The following is a 15,482-nucleotide window of genomic DNA, read 5'->3' as shown; positions in this document are numbered from 1 at the left end:
TGCCAATTCATGGTATCTCAGCGCCATCAAGGTGCAATCTGACAGCTCAGCATCATCTGTCTCGGATCCCCCTGCATCAGAGGGGAAAAATGAGAATATAAGAATTATGTAAAACATTGCCCCTTAATTCAGCTCGCAATCGAATCAAATCATAAACATGAGTTCATAGAAAATCAAAAGAATTAATAACTTTTCAATGCTTTCAGAGTTATAACTCTTTGACAAATGTTCAATTTGATGAGTTGGTTTCAGGTTAGCTTCCTACTTTCTAAGGTTTTGGCCTCCAAAGTGTCATTTCTTTTTTGAACATCATTACATGATTCTCTTTCTCGGCTTGACATTTTAATCGAATGCGGACAATATGAGGTAACTAGCATAATCAATTACCAGACCTGTAACACCCCCAACCTGTACCCGACCCGGATACGAGTCTGAGATGTCACATTGACTTTTTAAAACAATATACTTAACAAAGCAAAAGGACATTTGGACTTATATTAAGAAAATACAATATTGTACACAGTTTTTAACAAAGTTCACAAAATACTCAGAGCATACATAACTTAAATCTTTAATTACATGCCAACATTTATTTACATAACAAAATGACCTACTGTTAAGTTGTTTCTGATCTGATATCCGCAAAAGCAATGCTATTTTTGTTGTCTATCTTTGCTCAACTAGCTTCTCGAATCCTACGTGTAAAACACTTACACGCTAAGTCATTAACTTAGTGAGGCATAACAATGATAACTATAAAATATAATGATAATGTCATAATGAAATGAAGTGTAATGAAATCACACATTTAATCAATGCAATTTGCATCACCATGTTTCTTACACATAAGCCTATCAGATTAACAATCATTAATTCATATTAATAAGTTCACTAGCCCATGATACAATACAGAGAACCTAAGGTATATGAGTACAGTGAGGTTGTGCACTATGTTTTCACCATAGCTCGTATAAATGCACCGAAGTACCACGTAGAATTGCATCGAAGTGCCGCGTAGAAATGCACCGAAGTTCCATATAAGATGTTCATAAGGATCACATAGAAATTCCTTAAGAATCATATACATATGCCAAGGACCAAGTATGTCTTTCAATGGACCTCATAAATGTTCCAAAGTATACATATATGTCTCGAAGGACCGCGTAGACCCTCGACTCTTGGCATACCAACTATGCCTATAGCCCTTATTTACATAACATGGGCTTTTACATTTTACGTAGTCTATATCTCATAAACAATAAATTCTTACCTTTATCACATGGCTCATGTAAACTTTTCATAATATTCACTTATAATTGTTGTCACATAATGCATATAATATGAATTCATGTCATGTATCATAGCATAGAATGTAATCATGTATTAAGGTATTGAATCTAGACTTATCACAAGTCTAAATTTTAATATAGTATTATAATCATACTATGCATATACACTCACCTAAATCTCTTTGCCTTTCCCTCGATCGATCTTACTTGCCAATTATTTCGGAACACGTTTAGGCTCGGTATCTACATAAATATAATTTCCAAGACATTATCGGAATCCTAAACATACAACTCAATCTTAATAATGTAATCTATTGATAACATAAAATAATTCATATTTCCTTATTAAGTGGTATCGGTACCTCTATATACTATACCAATACTTCCCTTTGAGATGCAAATTTCGAATTTGTTTCATTTGAAACAAAATTGATCTCACTTGAGATTATTTTTCTCAAAACAAAATTTGTCTCACTTGAGACAGTCTTCCTTAAGACACGCACATTTGAGATTTTTTTTTCAAAACAGATTCGTTTCGCTTGAGACAGTTTTCCCTCAACCAAATTTGGAAATTGTTTCACTTAAAACATAAAACCTGTAAGATTGTTTCTCTTGAAACAAGTTGTGTCTCTTTTGAGATAGTTTCTCTTGAAACGTAAGAACATTGAGATTGTTTCATTTGAAGCAAAATTTTGTCTCTCTTGGAACATTTTCTCTTGAAACGTAAAATCTTTGAGTTTGTTTCCCTCGAAATAAATTTTGTCTTGCTTGATACAATTTCTCTTGAAACAAAAACTTTGATATTGTTTTCCTTGAAACAAGTTTTGTCTCTCTTGAGACAGTTTCTCTTGAAACTTAAAACATTTGAGATTGTTTCCCTTGAAACAAATTTTGTCTCTCTTGAGACAGTTTCTCTTGAAACATACAAATTTTGATATTGTTTCTCTTGAAACAAGTTTGTCTCCCTTTAGACAGTTTCTCTTGAAACACAAACATTGAGATTGTTTCCCTTGAAACAAGTTTTATTTCTCTTGAGATTGTTTCCCTTGAAACAAGTTTTATCTCTCTTGAGACAGTTTCTCTTAAAACAAATTATCCCTAAATATGGTCAGTCATCCTCATCACGTAGGAACTGTGTCATCCACCAACCAGATCTCATCATCACATATGAGCCGTGTCAAACTTAGATAACCAGTCATCCTCATCACGTAGGAACCGTGTTATCATCATTTATCCCTAAAGATGGCCAGCCGTCCTCATCACGTAGGAACTGTCATCCACCGACCAGATCTCCTTATCACGTAGGAGTTGTGTCACCTTAGATAACCAATCGTCCTCATCACGTAGGAATTGTGTTATCACCATTTATCCATAAAGATGACCAATACGTCCTCATCACGTAGTAACCGTATCATATACCGACCAGATATCCTCATCACGTAGGAGCAGTGTCATCCTTAGATAACCAGTCGTCTTCATCGCATAGGAACCATGTTATTTCTATTTACTTAAAAACGACCAAAACTCTTCATCACAGATGAACAATGTCGTCTTCAGCAACAAAATCATCCCCAGATTGACATGATTTCCTCAACGAGAAGGAACAATGTTATCTTCAGCAAACAATTTACCTGAAAGTGGTCAAAACTCTTCAACATGGATGAGCATTGTCATCTTCAACACCAAATTATCTCCAGATTGACCCGATGTCCTCAACATGAAGGAATAATGTCATCTTTTTGTCCTCTGTTTTCAGACAAAGAATTGGAGCTCCAGATGCAAAGTAAACATCGTAACTAGACAAAATTAGGTCATTATTTGTCTTTGCTTCATCATTGTTTACACAATAAACGAGCAAAGAGGGGCAACTGTAATACCCTAATTTTGTCCTAAAAATAAATAGGGAACAAAACCATGGACTAAACTTATAATATTACCTTTTGTAATATGCAGAGGCTTTAAAATCTAAAAAAAAATCAAAAATCAAGCCCTCCCTCGTTTTGTAAGTTGAAAAGCAAATAAAAAATTGGTTCTCTCTGTTTGAGGCTTATTTTTTTCTTATTTGTTTCGGGTATAACTAGGTGTATGGGGGCGATCGGGTTCTTCGTCGGAGCCTCATCGGCGTCGGGGTTGTCGGTTTAGGAAGCTGAACGGTAGAAATAACTTCAAACCGGGGCTTTTAGTTTTGTTTCGGTATTGGGTTTGGAACTCAACCACTGGTGGTGGTGATTGGGAAGTGAGATCGCCGGTTGGGGAGTGAGGTCGTCGGTGATAGTATGATGGTTTCCATCGTGGTAGTCGACGTGAGAAACGTTTCCTAGGCGCGGTGGTTGGTTGTGTTTGAAGCTTTGGGAGCTTCTCGGTTGGATAAAAATAGGGGTGAAGTCGTTCGGTTGGTTCTATTTCGGTCATGGTCGAGGTCACCGATTGGAGTAAGAAGGTCACCGGCCTGATGGCTGACGTGCGAGGGCCGATTTGCAGTGGTCGACGTTCGGTTTGGGGCCTGAAAAGAGCAATCACGTAGAGCAGAAATAAAAATAGGGGGAGAGTTTGCTTAGTGTTTTTAGGTTAATCACACTTAAACCCCTATATTTTAGTCCTTCTACATTTCAGTCACTCAGTTTTTAATTATTTCGAATATGCATGCAAATTTTACTAACTGTTAATTTGGTCACTATTCTGCTATGTTATATATTTCTAACTACTAACTTTTATTTTATTACATATTAACTACTGATTTTTATTTTGTTGCATTTTAACTATTGTTTATTTATTTATTTTATTATTCGATTCGACTTTGTGGTGACCAGATCCAGGGTATGATCCGCATTATTATGGTTAAGATTCTGTTAACTACTGACTTTTATTTTATTGCATTTAAACCATTTTTTATATATTTATTTATTTATTGTATTTGATTCGACTTTGTGGTGACCAAATTTGGGGTATGATCCAAATTATTATGGCGCGGACTTTTCTAACCTCTAACTTTTCTAACAACTAACATTTCTAACCGCTAATTACTAACTGCTAACATTTTATTTATTTGTTTGTTTTATTTCATGTTCGAACCATGTACGACCTTGCGACAATTTGCCCTGGGTATTACTCGCATCATTTACGGTACGGGATACATAATAAAATTCGATATTAACATTTTATTTTTATTGCATTTTATTTATGTTATTTAATTTTATGCTCTTTTAAATTTATGCATTTTATTTCTTTATTTAATTTCAGTACTTATATTTTATTTGCTTTAATATTCTAATCGTTTATTTTTATCTCTTTATTTTTCTGTATTTTAATTTTATTCGTTTAATTAATGTATTTTATTATCCGTTTATTTTAATTCTATAATTTAATTTTTGTTTAGTTAGATTTTATTTCCTTACATTTTTACCATGTATGGCTATTATATATTTATTCGTATTTTTTATGTATATATATATTCTTGGCTCTTGGGAATTGGTTCCGAATGATTGTACAAAACGTTTGTTTCATTCATTTTTAATGTTTTTTACTCTGATATTTTCAAGAACATTTATTTGTAGAATGTGCATGGAAAACACTGCTTGGTCGAAGTAGTGCGATCCAATACAACATTCGAATGAAATGTGAACTTAAAATAAATCGAAGTTATTCTTTTAAAGTGTTAATAAATTCATTTTTATTCAAATGACGCAATACATGTTTTTTAATATTTTATTTTATGCAAATGTCGATATTCAATTTCTATTCGATTCACATTTTTTATTAAGGAGGAATATTCATTTTAAAAAAAATAGAAGAGATAGTCTTCCTATTGGAGGATGAGCAAATCTCGATATTTCTTGTCGAATTAAAGGATTTTCCCTAATAAACAAATTTGAAGCGAATTAATTCAACTTTAATAAATGGATTATTTTCTAACTTTATATTCGATTTATAATTTCCACCATTACGATAACGTATAAGCGACTAAATACCAATTTTTTGGCTTTGTGAGAGTATTTATCATTCCCCACGCGTAATCGACTCTCGGACCTATTAAATTAAATCTTTGATAACGCAGATCAATTTTTGTATTAAAAAATAATTTTTGCTTATAATTGTTTTAAAATACGTTTTAGGTATTCGATATATTTAACGAAGACAAAATCGTCAAATTTTTCAAAAATAAAGTAATAATTGTTTTTTAAACTTAATTGTTAAAAAAAATGTTATGACACCTTTTAGTTACCCTTTTTAACTCGTTTTCCTTCAAAACCAGTTGGAAACAAACACGAGGAGAGCAACTCACTAACAACCATTTACAGCACTCATGGTTTCGCATGCTTATAAACCCTTATTCTCCTTTTTTTGGTTTGTTATTTACTTGTGTTCAGATCAGATCATCGTCCGCACAACTTGTTCACTCGTTTTTTTGGTTCTTCGATCTTTCTTCTCTCTTTTTTTCCTCATTTGCGGTTCCTATACTTTTTGTTCGAGTACGATGGATGTAATGAAACATGGTTTGCCGGAGATATTGTCCCCGGGCGGAAAGGTGGTTTCGAGGCTTGTCTGGGGGTTGGTGGCTTCTCTTATAGTACTCACCGCTCTCTTGCTCAACTCTCCTAAAGGTCCTGTTTTTGTTGGGTCTTTGTTCCAAGGATCTTATAGCCCGAGACCGAGCAATGCCACCGCCGTTTCACGTCGTTCCTCGGTTGCCGAGGGACCGAAGCGGACGCCTCTTGCCGAGGGACCGCAGCAGGGACCTGTTGGCACCGAGAAAAAGATTGAACCTGACAATGCGTCAAACCTTACAGAAAAGCAAGACTTTTTGAAGCAGATTGAGGATAATCGGCCGTTTCCGGAGAACCCCCGGTTGGGAAATTTCTCCGAGGCAGCAAATAATGGAACTTTGGTAGGTGGAAATGCGAATGCGAACAACGAGGGAAATTTGCCAATCAAAGAGGAAGTTGTCGGAGAAGATAAGATTAAGGCCATGGAATTGAATGATCCAAGGCGTAATGAAACTTTCAAGACGTGTGATTTCTTTGACGGTAAGTGGGTGAGAAACGGTCGTTGGAAGCCATATTATCGGCCGGGCTCCTGTCCTTTCATCGATAAAGACTTCGATTGTCAGCGCAATGGGAGGCTCGATGATGGCTATATTAAGTGGAGATGGCAGCCAAATGGATGCGACATACCACGGTAAGCTCTCTATCTTCATGCAAGCAACATGAAAAGCACTTTTAACTTTTTCTTGATCATACAGGCTGAATGCAACTGATTTTCTCGAGAAACTGAGAGGGAAAAGGCTGGTTTACATCGGCGATTCATTGAACCGGAATATGTGGGAGTCTATGGTGTGTATTCTCCGCCATAGCGTCAAGAAAAAGAAGAGGGTTTACGAAATTTCCGGCAGAACTGATTTTAAGAAGCGGGGAGTTTTTGCATTCAGGTTTGAGGCAAGTTTTTTTCTTGGAGAGATTAACGTTGTTTGTGTTACAAAATCTATACTAATTGTGCCTGAATCTTATAAGAACATGTATTTGATGTCCTTGTAGGATTACAATTGCTCGGTGGACTTCGTTTCTGCTCCGTTTCTCGTCCGAGAATCGTCATTCAAGCGAGAAAACGGATCGATCGAGACACTCAGGTTGGATCTCATGGATCCTGCAACTTCAATGTATCATGATGCTGATCTTATGGTGTTCAATACGGGTCATTGGTGGACTCATGATAAAACTTCCAAAGGGTGAGCCCACACCAGTAAACTCTTGTGGTTTTCATGTTACATTACCTTCTTTTGTGATCATGCAGGGAAGATTATTACCAAGAAGGCGACCACGTGTACCCGCGGCTCAAAGTTCTGAAAGCGTATCAGAAGGCAGTAACAACCTGGTCGAGATGGGTCGACGCGAATGTCGACAGCAGTCGAACTCAGGTTTTCTTCAGGGGATACTCTGTTGCCCATTTCTGGTGTGAACCTCTTTTCTCTGTTTGCATACAGTTTAACATATATCATACATGATACATGTGTGTGCAGATGTAGTAATGTGTGCTACATTGCTTTGTTTCGGACTGTTCGTCTTAAATGCTCGAATCTGATCCATATCCGGATATTGATTGCAGGGGAGGCCAATGGAACTCCGGAGGAAAATGTCACCAGGAAACCGATCCGATCACCAACGAAACATACTTGACCAATTACCCCTCCAAGATGAGAGCCCTGGAACATGTTCTTCAACAGACCAAGACTCCAGTCATATACCTCAACGTAAGCAGGCTCACCGATTACCGGAAAGATGCGCATCCCTCGATTTATCGAAGTGAATACAAGACTGAAGAAGAACGGGATCGCGCGGTGGCGGTTCAAGATTGCAGTCATTGGTGCTTGCCCGGAGTACCCGATACATGGAACGAGCTGCTGTATGCTTCATTGCTCAAGGCTGGAAAGGGAATCTGGGGGAAATGAGCAAATCTAGGCCGTTGATAGAGTTCTTTATGTAATTACAAAGCTAAACAGGTTGTTTAAACAATAATGATTTATGTAATTACTATGGGTGTTCAGATCCATCCAAAAAAATAACCGAAAACCGATCCAAAAAATCGATAATCGAAAAAAACCGAAACCGTTTAATGTGTTTGGTTTTTTTTAACAAAACCAATCGATTCGGTTCGATTTCGGTTTTGGAAATCCGGAATCGATCCAAACCGATATCTATTAAAATGAAATTTTCCCATATTTATTGTCTAGAGAATCTGACAAATATAAAAATCCTGAAACACTTTCAGGATTCCATTGTAGTTTAGCTGGTCAGTATTCTCGGCTCTTAACTGAGAGACCTAGGTTCAAGTTCTGGCAATGCAATGGTTTTTTTAATAAGTATTGATGATAGTATGCTGCAGCATTGGAATCAGCCATGCTTGTATGGATGTGGAGAGGGAAGCTTGAATGAATGATTCATTGAACATGCTAGCCATCCTAAAAACCTCGTTACTTTTTCAATTTTTATCTAATTTACTACCTCTTCAAGACAGGAAAATTAAAGTCATTTATAGGCAGACGAAAAGAAGAATCGGAGAGTTCACTGAATTGTATTAATCGACAAACTAGCCTATGTAAACATTTCATTTCTAAACATTTTAATGGAAATATGATTCCTGCACATTATTTGTTCATCAAGATTTATTTTAGAAACATCCAAACCGAATCAAACCGCACTTAATTGGATCAGATCGGATTTTTTTTAGAAACATCCAAACCGCAAACATTTATACTTTCGGATCGAATGAATTTTTAACCAAAAACCGATTTAAACCGACCACAAACACCCCTACTAAGTACAAAGCTAAATGCGCCATTTTTGATTGATAAATCTACAGCATAATTTTTTCTTTTCTTCAAACATATATCTTTCTGTTGACAAGGACTGAAATATATGACCTTTATATGTGATTGGGTAAACTATATACCGTTTATCACTTAATTATAACTTTTTTTTTTTGATCACCATTTTTTAATTCTTGTCAATCAGACGACACATTGTATCATTCAATATTTTATACATTCTATCAATTTGATCATAATTTTAATTCAATAAATAATGACACATGTCATTATCAGATTAGATAAATATTTTATTAATTTTAATTATTTATTTTATTTTAAATCCTAATCAAGTGATAACACGCTTATTTGATTATAAATCTTCTTCCAAGGAGAATCGAACCAACAACCTAAGGCAATATCAAAAACCACTCCACTAAGCTTTTCTATTGAAAGTATTATACAACATTTCATATATAATTTATTATATTAATGGCAGGGAATTTAAGAGAGAATGCAAGCACTTTAGCATTTAAATCAAACTCATAATCAATTAAAATTTACAATTTCATATATAAAAAATAAAAAGAAAAAGAAAAATTTAAATTTTTTATATTTTAAACTATATATTTTTTTTATATATAATCGTTAAATTAACTTTTTCTATAATATTAAATTTATTATTATTTTAAATCTTATATTTTAAATTAATTATGGAGTGATTAAAAAAGTGTCACTAAAATAGTCCCTATGCTATTTTTGTCACTAATCGAATACTTTGTTTTTGTCAAAATAATCTCTATGTTATTTTTTATTTTAAAATATTAGTCTATCCTGAATTTATGTTCAATTGTATTATTAATTATGATTCCACAATTATAAAAAAAGATAAAATATATTTTTTTGGGTACATAGAAAAAATATATTTTAATATCTTATATTTATCCTTTTTTATCAATTTAATCATTACTATTGAAAAGTAAAAAAGTATTACTACTTGAGAAACAAAAAAGTTTAACCATTTATGTTTATAGATTCTAAAGAGTTACATTCATAAGAAATTATAAATATAAAATATTAAAAGTTTATTTTATCTTTTATATAATTGTTAAGTCAACATCTAATGATAAAATTAAATCAATAAAATTAAAAAATTAAAAATAATATAAAAATTAGCATATTTAAAATGACAGATTAGGGTTAAAAATAATATAAAAATTAACATATTATATATATAATATTGTAAATTTTAATTGAATATAAGGTTTGGTTTAAGGGCTAAAGTGCTTGCATTCTTTCTTAATTTTTCCGCCATTAGTTGTAACAAACTATATATAACATGTTTTAAAATTTATCCATTTGAGAGGCTTAGTATATTTTGCTATAGTTCTCTTGTTCAATCCTCCCTCGAAGCAGACCTTACTTTAAAGCTGTTTTCTTATCATATAAAGTGATGACACGTGTCATAATGTAAAATAAAATATATTAAATAATTAAAATTAATAAAATATCATCTAATCTGATAGTGATACATGTCACAATCTAATTGGAGATTAAAATTATTAATTTAAATGGTGACACATGACACCATCTTATTAAAATATTAATTTTATTTTAATTTATTAAAATTAAGACCAAATTGATATAATATATAAGTAAGAGTGACAAAATATGTAATTATACCAATTTTACTAACTACCAGTCAGTACTTCAATTAAAAGTTAACGAAAATTGACATAATTGAATGAATTTAAATAATTGGGTGATCTGATTGATAAGAATTAAAAAATTGTGATCGAAATAAAAATGAGCTATAGTTAAGTTGTCAACGGTTTAGTTTACCCTATATAATTTAATAATTAAAATAATTATTTAAATTTAACTATATAAACATGTATATATTATTATAATAGTCTAGTTTCAAATTTTATTTTATTTATAATAAAAATTTACATTTTCAAGAGGTTAATTATGATGTCATACCTGTTCGAGGGCGGTTGAGAAATTGCCCCCTCTACTCTAATTTATCTTATTTTCTTAATAGTCCATATAATTATAATATAATATTTGATAAACATAACTGTTTAAATTTAAAATTTTTAGAACAAACACAAAAGTATTTATCATTGAAGACATTCAATGCATTTACTTTTATAACAAAATTAATTAAAATTTTAAATATTTAAAAAATTATTAATTTCGTTTAAAAACTTAATTGGATAAATTATTTATTATTTACTAAAAATGTTTAACAATATTATTATTTTCTCAAATAATTGAGATGACAAAAAAATAATATCTATTTAAATGTTTTTTAACTTATAACAATGTATTTATATAATGTAAATTGATCTATCAGACCTTTAATAAAGTGTAAAGTATATAAATGGTTCAGTAATGTTTTATTAAGTTCATTATATTAAAAGTTATAAAACAATAATCTAATTATAAAGTATTGAATTGTTGAATCTTAAACTATTAAAATTTATAAAATAATTATTCGATTATTTATTATATTTTAAATTAATTATTTTCTTTTAAAATATAATATCAGAGTCTCCAATGAGTATAATATCTTAATTATCGTGTTAACATCAAAATTAGACAAATGTCAAATTTTATCCGATGATATGGGTAGGTTTCAACTTAATCCGTAAGCAACAATGGCCTGGTTTTAATCGGCGGCAGTAATTATCTAATCAGAATCCACGACATTAAAAGATAAAAGGCATAAAAGAATCCAGAAATTGAGCAGAGCAGAGAAAAAATGGCTTGCCTTCAACTCTCAGGTCCACCGCTAGCCGCATCCCGTCCCAAACGCACTATAGTTCGTTGCAGTAGTGACCGTCAGGAGCTTTTTAACCGCATTGCCCCTGTTTACGATAACGTTTGCCATCTTTCCCCTTCTCATATCACTTTATTAATCAATTCTTCTTCTTCTTCTTCTTGTCGTTTTTTTACTCTGGGTTTAATAAAAAAATTGCAGTTAAATGATTTGCTGAGTTTGGGTCAGCATCGTATATGGAAACGCATGGCGGTATCCTGGAGCGGGTCGGTATTCAAAATTCTCCCTTCCTTTTGTTATTTTCTGCTTTATTTCGTGGAATTTTAATTTACTTAGTTATGGAAAAACAGAGCAAAACCGGGAGATTCCCTGTTGGATTTGTGCTGTGGAAGTGGGGATTTAACGTTCCTCATGTCTGAGAAAGCTGGTGAAAGGGGCAAAGTATGTTTTGTTTGAACTGTTTTGCGCCATTGTTACATTTTCTGGGTTTTGCTAATTTTTTCTGGGTTTTCTGTAAGGTAATTGGCCTCGATTTCTCGAAAGAACAACTATTGATCGCTTCGTCTCGCCAATTCTTGCTTTCAAAGCCTTGCTACAATAACATTGAGTGAGCACTGGTAAATCTTATTGTTAACTAGCATGTTTATGAAAATGCACAAGCTCTTTCAATCATGGAGGTCATAGGTGAAGTATTAGAAGCTTATCTTTTACTGGCCATGAAAGCATTAAAAGTTGTCTTATCATGTCATAATTTGTGTTTGGAATTGAATGTAGATGGGTTGAAGGTGATGCCCTCGATTTGCCGTTTTCTAATGGTTACTTTGATGCTATTACTATGGGTTATGGGTTGCGTAATGTGGTCGATAAACGTGGAGCCATGCGGGAGATGTTTCGAGTTTTAAAGTCAGGTCTATATACTGTACATAGTCAATCTTCCGTTTCTCTTATTGTTAAGTAGGTTTGTTGTTGCATCAAATGGAAATTTGAAACTGTGCCAACTTTTGCTTCATTTTTCAGGCTCGAGGGTGTCGATCCTCGACTTCAATAAAAGCATGCAGCCATTGACAGCCTTCTTTCAGGTAGCCCTGGTCGTTGTGCTTTTATTTTGTTTTTCAGTTCTACACCACTTCCTTGACTTTATATGTTTTTGAAACATCGTAAAAAGAGTTGTTAATCGATGACGAATGACACCTTCCTCTTATTGCACATCAAGTTCAATACCGAAATACTCTGTTGACATGAAAAAATCTTCTTTTGGGAAGGAATGGATGATTGATAACGTAGTAGTACCAACAGCAACAGTTTATGGCCTTGCCAAGGAATACCAGTATTTGAAAACTTCCATCGATGAATTCTTAACAGGTTCGTCGCTTCATAATGAATCATTTTCTTTTCAGTGATCGATCATGTTCTAGTTGCCATTTGCCACCAAAATTTTGTTTAGTATGTTGAGTCTCCTGATTGAGGTGCCTATTAGATACTAGCTCCCATTTTCGGTAGTAGTGAGGTATTCTTTGTAGAACATTTGGATTTCGTTTACGAAAATGAAATTCGTATCTTTACACAAAGCTATGCAATGATGGTCAACTGAAGTTTAGGTAGGATGTAGTACCGCATTCGACTGAATATTCCGTGCTCGGTTGTAGGGAAGGAATTGGAGAAACTCGCCTTGGATGCCGGGTTTTCTTATGCCAGACATTATGAGATCGGCGGAGGCCTCATGGGGAACTTAGTGGCCAAACGTTAAAGTAGATGCATGCCTTTTTCTTTTCTTCCCATGTTCGGTTTTGGTTTGTTGATGAAGATAGCATCCTGTTGTTTGTGGATTACAAACATTTGCTAAGTGCAGATGTTGTTTGATTGAGTCCTTATTGTTATCTGTCATGTATGGCTGACTAATCTATCAAAGCCATAATCATTATGGGTGTATTATCTAAAATTATGACCCTCATTTTAAATTAGTCCTTAAAGTTTTAAATGTTTCAATTTCATCCTTAAACTATGATCCTCATTCTAAATTGATTTCCAAACTTTCAAACATTCTAATTTCATTTTCAAACTATAACCTTCGTTTGTCTAAATTGATCACTAAACTTTAAATGTTTTAATTTCATCTCCAAACTATTTGTATATGTTAATCACACTCTTGTGTTAATAAAATTATATAAAAAAATATTATTTGTCATGTAAATATTGATATATTGATGTGTATTATGTAATAATATGATATATAAACGATAACTAATGTTGAATTTAAATGAAATAACGATATAAGTTTCGCTTATAAAAAAATTATAAACATTTTGGGAGAATAAAGGTAATAACAAAAGAACCTTTCGAATTCATTCTAAAAAATGATTTTAGGGATGTGTTATGACATCAATTATTATTTATATCACATTTATATTATTTTATAATGCACAACAAAATACTTTTTTAATGGTTTTTTTAATAAGGGACGTAATTAGCATATATCAACGGATGTAATTGGAACATTTAATTTTTGGATAAATTATGCGTTTAATACCTAAACTATCAATTTTGTTCCGTTTAGTGTCTAAACTTTTAATTTATTTCAAGACTATATCTAAAGCTTAATTTTTGTTTCATTTTAGTACCATACCGTTAAAAACTTTATTTTTTGTTTCATTTTAGTACCCGTTCAAAATTTAATGTTAAGTTTTGAAAACAAAGTGAAAGTTCATGTACTAAACACGTTAAGTTTGTAACGGTGTGATACTAAAATGAAATGAAAACTAAACGTTAGGTATGGTTTTGAAAAAATTGAAAGTTTAAGTATTAAAACATATCAAAACTGATAATTTAAGTACTAAATGTATAGTTTACCCTTAAGTTTTTAGAGCAGTTTAGAATGATAAATTTTTAGACCAAACGTTCGACGATTAATTTAAAATTAAAATAATAATTTAAGATAAAATTAAAATATTAAAAAAAATTAAAGATAGATTTAGAACCAGGGTTATAGTTAAATCAACTCAAATAGATATTTATAGGACAGTTCCAACTGTCCTATGATTCAGAAAACCAAAAACAAATCCTGTCACGTTTCCTATAGGCAAAAATAGGCAAATTCTCCCATCGCAAGGCGGTGTCCTATCCGATCCGAACCTCGAAGCCTCCCTAAAGGACATGCTGGGCGCCTCGGAGCGCACAAAGCAGAAGGTCGCGGTGCTCGGCAACAGCCAGATGGTGAAGGACTGCGACAGGACCTACGGCGACGCCACAGAGCACCTGAACAAGGCCCTGGCCTTCCTCCGGGGCGGCATCAAGACGCCCTGTTCTTGAAACTCGAAGACATCGTCAAGGAAGCCGTCAAGGATTACGAGGAATGCGATCGCGTCTACAAAGTGTCCACCAGGGCGTTGCCCTTCGTCATCAACGACACCCACTTGAAATCCTTGGGTTCCAAGTGCAATACCATTGCTGAGGCGGATGCTCACCAGAAATAAATTCTACTAAAACCCATGCAAACGGCGTCGTTTTGGAGATCGTGAGAGGATTGCATATGTTTATGGTCGATCTTCAATCGATCCGGTTTTATGGTTATATATATAAATGTATTCTTAAGATTTTTTTTTGCTCCTCGTATATTCTAATTATTTTGTGCTTTTAAGATCTTTGAGCATGCGTGTATGGGCGTGTATGCTCTGGGGAGTACATGCATTTGATCTCAGGGTAAAGAAATGTTCATTTTTCATTAAAAAATTAACAGTATTTTAAGTTCAACATTAATTTGTTGATTGTGATATAATTAAATTTAATTTTATAATCTTAAACGACTATCACATCCTAATCATTATGTTAACGTCAAACTTAGACAATCGTCAATTTTTTTTAATGAAAAAAGACGAGTATGGAACATAATAAATAGTTGGTTGATCATTTTGTAACTTTTGATAGTCGAGTGAATCAACAAAGCAACACTCTGTGTTCGAAATACTATATCATAACTTTTAATAATTGAAAGATTTAATAAGACAATATCCTATAATCGAGACAATCTGTGTACTTTATTCTTGATCTTAACATGTAAAAAAACATAAGTTTTAATAACGCATGTCAGAGAGCCATCTTGATCATATTTATAAAA

General features: G+C 33.0%; 2 protein-coding genes across 2 annotated transcripts; both read left to right on the top strand.

Moving 5' to 3' along the window:
• Positions 1-5,701: 5,701 nt before the first annotated feature.
• Positions 5,702-7,736, top strand: LOC120145439 (protein trichome birefringence-like 2). The gene is made up of 5 exons (XM_039159262.1): positions 5,702-6,464; positions 6,529-6,721; positions 6,821-7,011; positions 7,077-7,235; positions 7,389-7,736. The coding sequence occupies exons 1-5, from the start codon at positions 5,764-5,766 to the stop codon at positions 7,729-7,731; spliced, it is 1,587 nt and encodes a 528-aa protein (XP_039015193.1). The 5' UTR covers positions 5,702-5,763; the 3' UTR covers positions 7,732-7,736.
• Positions 7,737-11,334: 3,598 nt separating this feature from the next.
• LOC120145045 (2-phytyl-1,4-beta-naphthoquinone methyltransferase, chloroplastic-like) lies at positions 11,335-13,197 on the top strand. Its single transcript, XM_039158955.1, has 8 exons — positions 11,335-11,473; positions 11,573-11,637; positions 11,722-11,812; positions 11,890-11,978; positions 12,146-12,279; positions 12,389-12,450; positions 12,634-12,733; positions 13,018-13,197. The coding sequence occupies exons 1-8, from the start codon at positions 11,354-11,356 to the stop codon at positions 13,116-13,118; spliced, it is 762 nt and encodes a 253-aa protein (XP_039014886.1). The 5' UTR covers positions 11,335-11,353; the 3' UTR covers positions 13,119-13,197.
• Positions 13,198-15,482: the final 2,285 nt, after the last annotated feature.

This window comes from Hibiscus syriacus, unplaced genomic scaffold, assembly GCF_006381635.1.
Source record: "Hibiscus syriacus cultivar Baekdansim isolate YM2019G1 unplaced genomic scaffold, ASM638163v2 tig00110893_pilon, whole genome shotgun sequence".
Classification (NCBI taxonomy): Eukaryota; Viridiplantae; Streptophyta; class Magnoliopsida; order Malvales; family Malvaceae; genus Hibiscus; species Hibiscus syriacus.
The sequence above is the reverse complement of the archived record's forward strand: the minus strand, read 5'-3'. Positions and strand labels throughout refer to the sequence as shown.

Excerpts from the sequence above, each read along its gene's own strand:
- LOC120145439 (XM_039159262.1), top strand. The coding sequence starts at position 5,764 with ATGGATGTAATGAAACATGGTTTGCCGGAGATATTGTCCCCGGGCGGA. Across the intron at positions 6,722-6,820 it reads TTTTTGCATTCAGGTTTGAG|GATTACAATTGCTCGGTGGA; the intron begins GCAAGTTTTTTT and ends ATGTCCTTGTAG. Across the intron at positions 7,012-7,076 it reads CATGATAAAACTTCCAAAGG|GGAAGATTATTACCAAGAAG; the intron begins GTGAGCCCACAC and ends GTGATCATGCAG.
- LOC120145045 (XM_039158955.1), top strand. The coding sequence starts at position 11,354 with ATGGCTTGCCTTCAACTCTCAGGTCCACCGCTAGCCGCATCCCGTCCC. Across the intron at positions 12,280-12,388 it reads GTTTCGAGTTTTAAAGTCAG|GCTCGAGGGTGTCGATCCTC; the intron begins GTCTATATACTG and ends TTCATTTTTCAG. Across the intron at positions 12,734-13,017 it reads CATCGATGAATTCTTAACAG|GGAAGGAATTGGAGAAACTC; the intron begins GTTCGTCGCTTC and ends GCTCGGTTGTAG.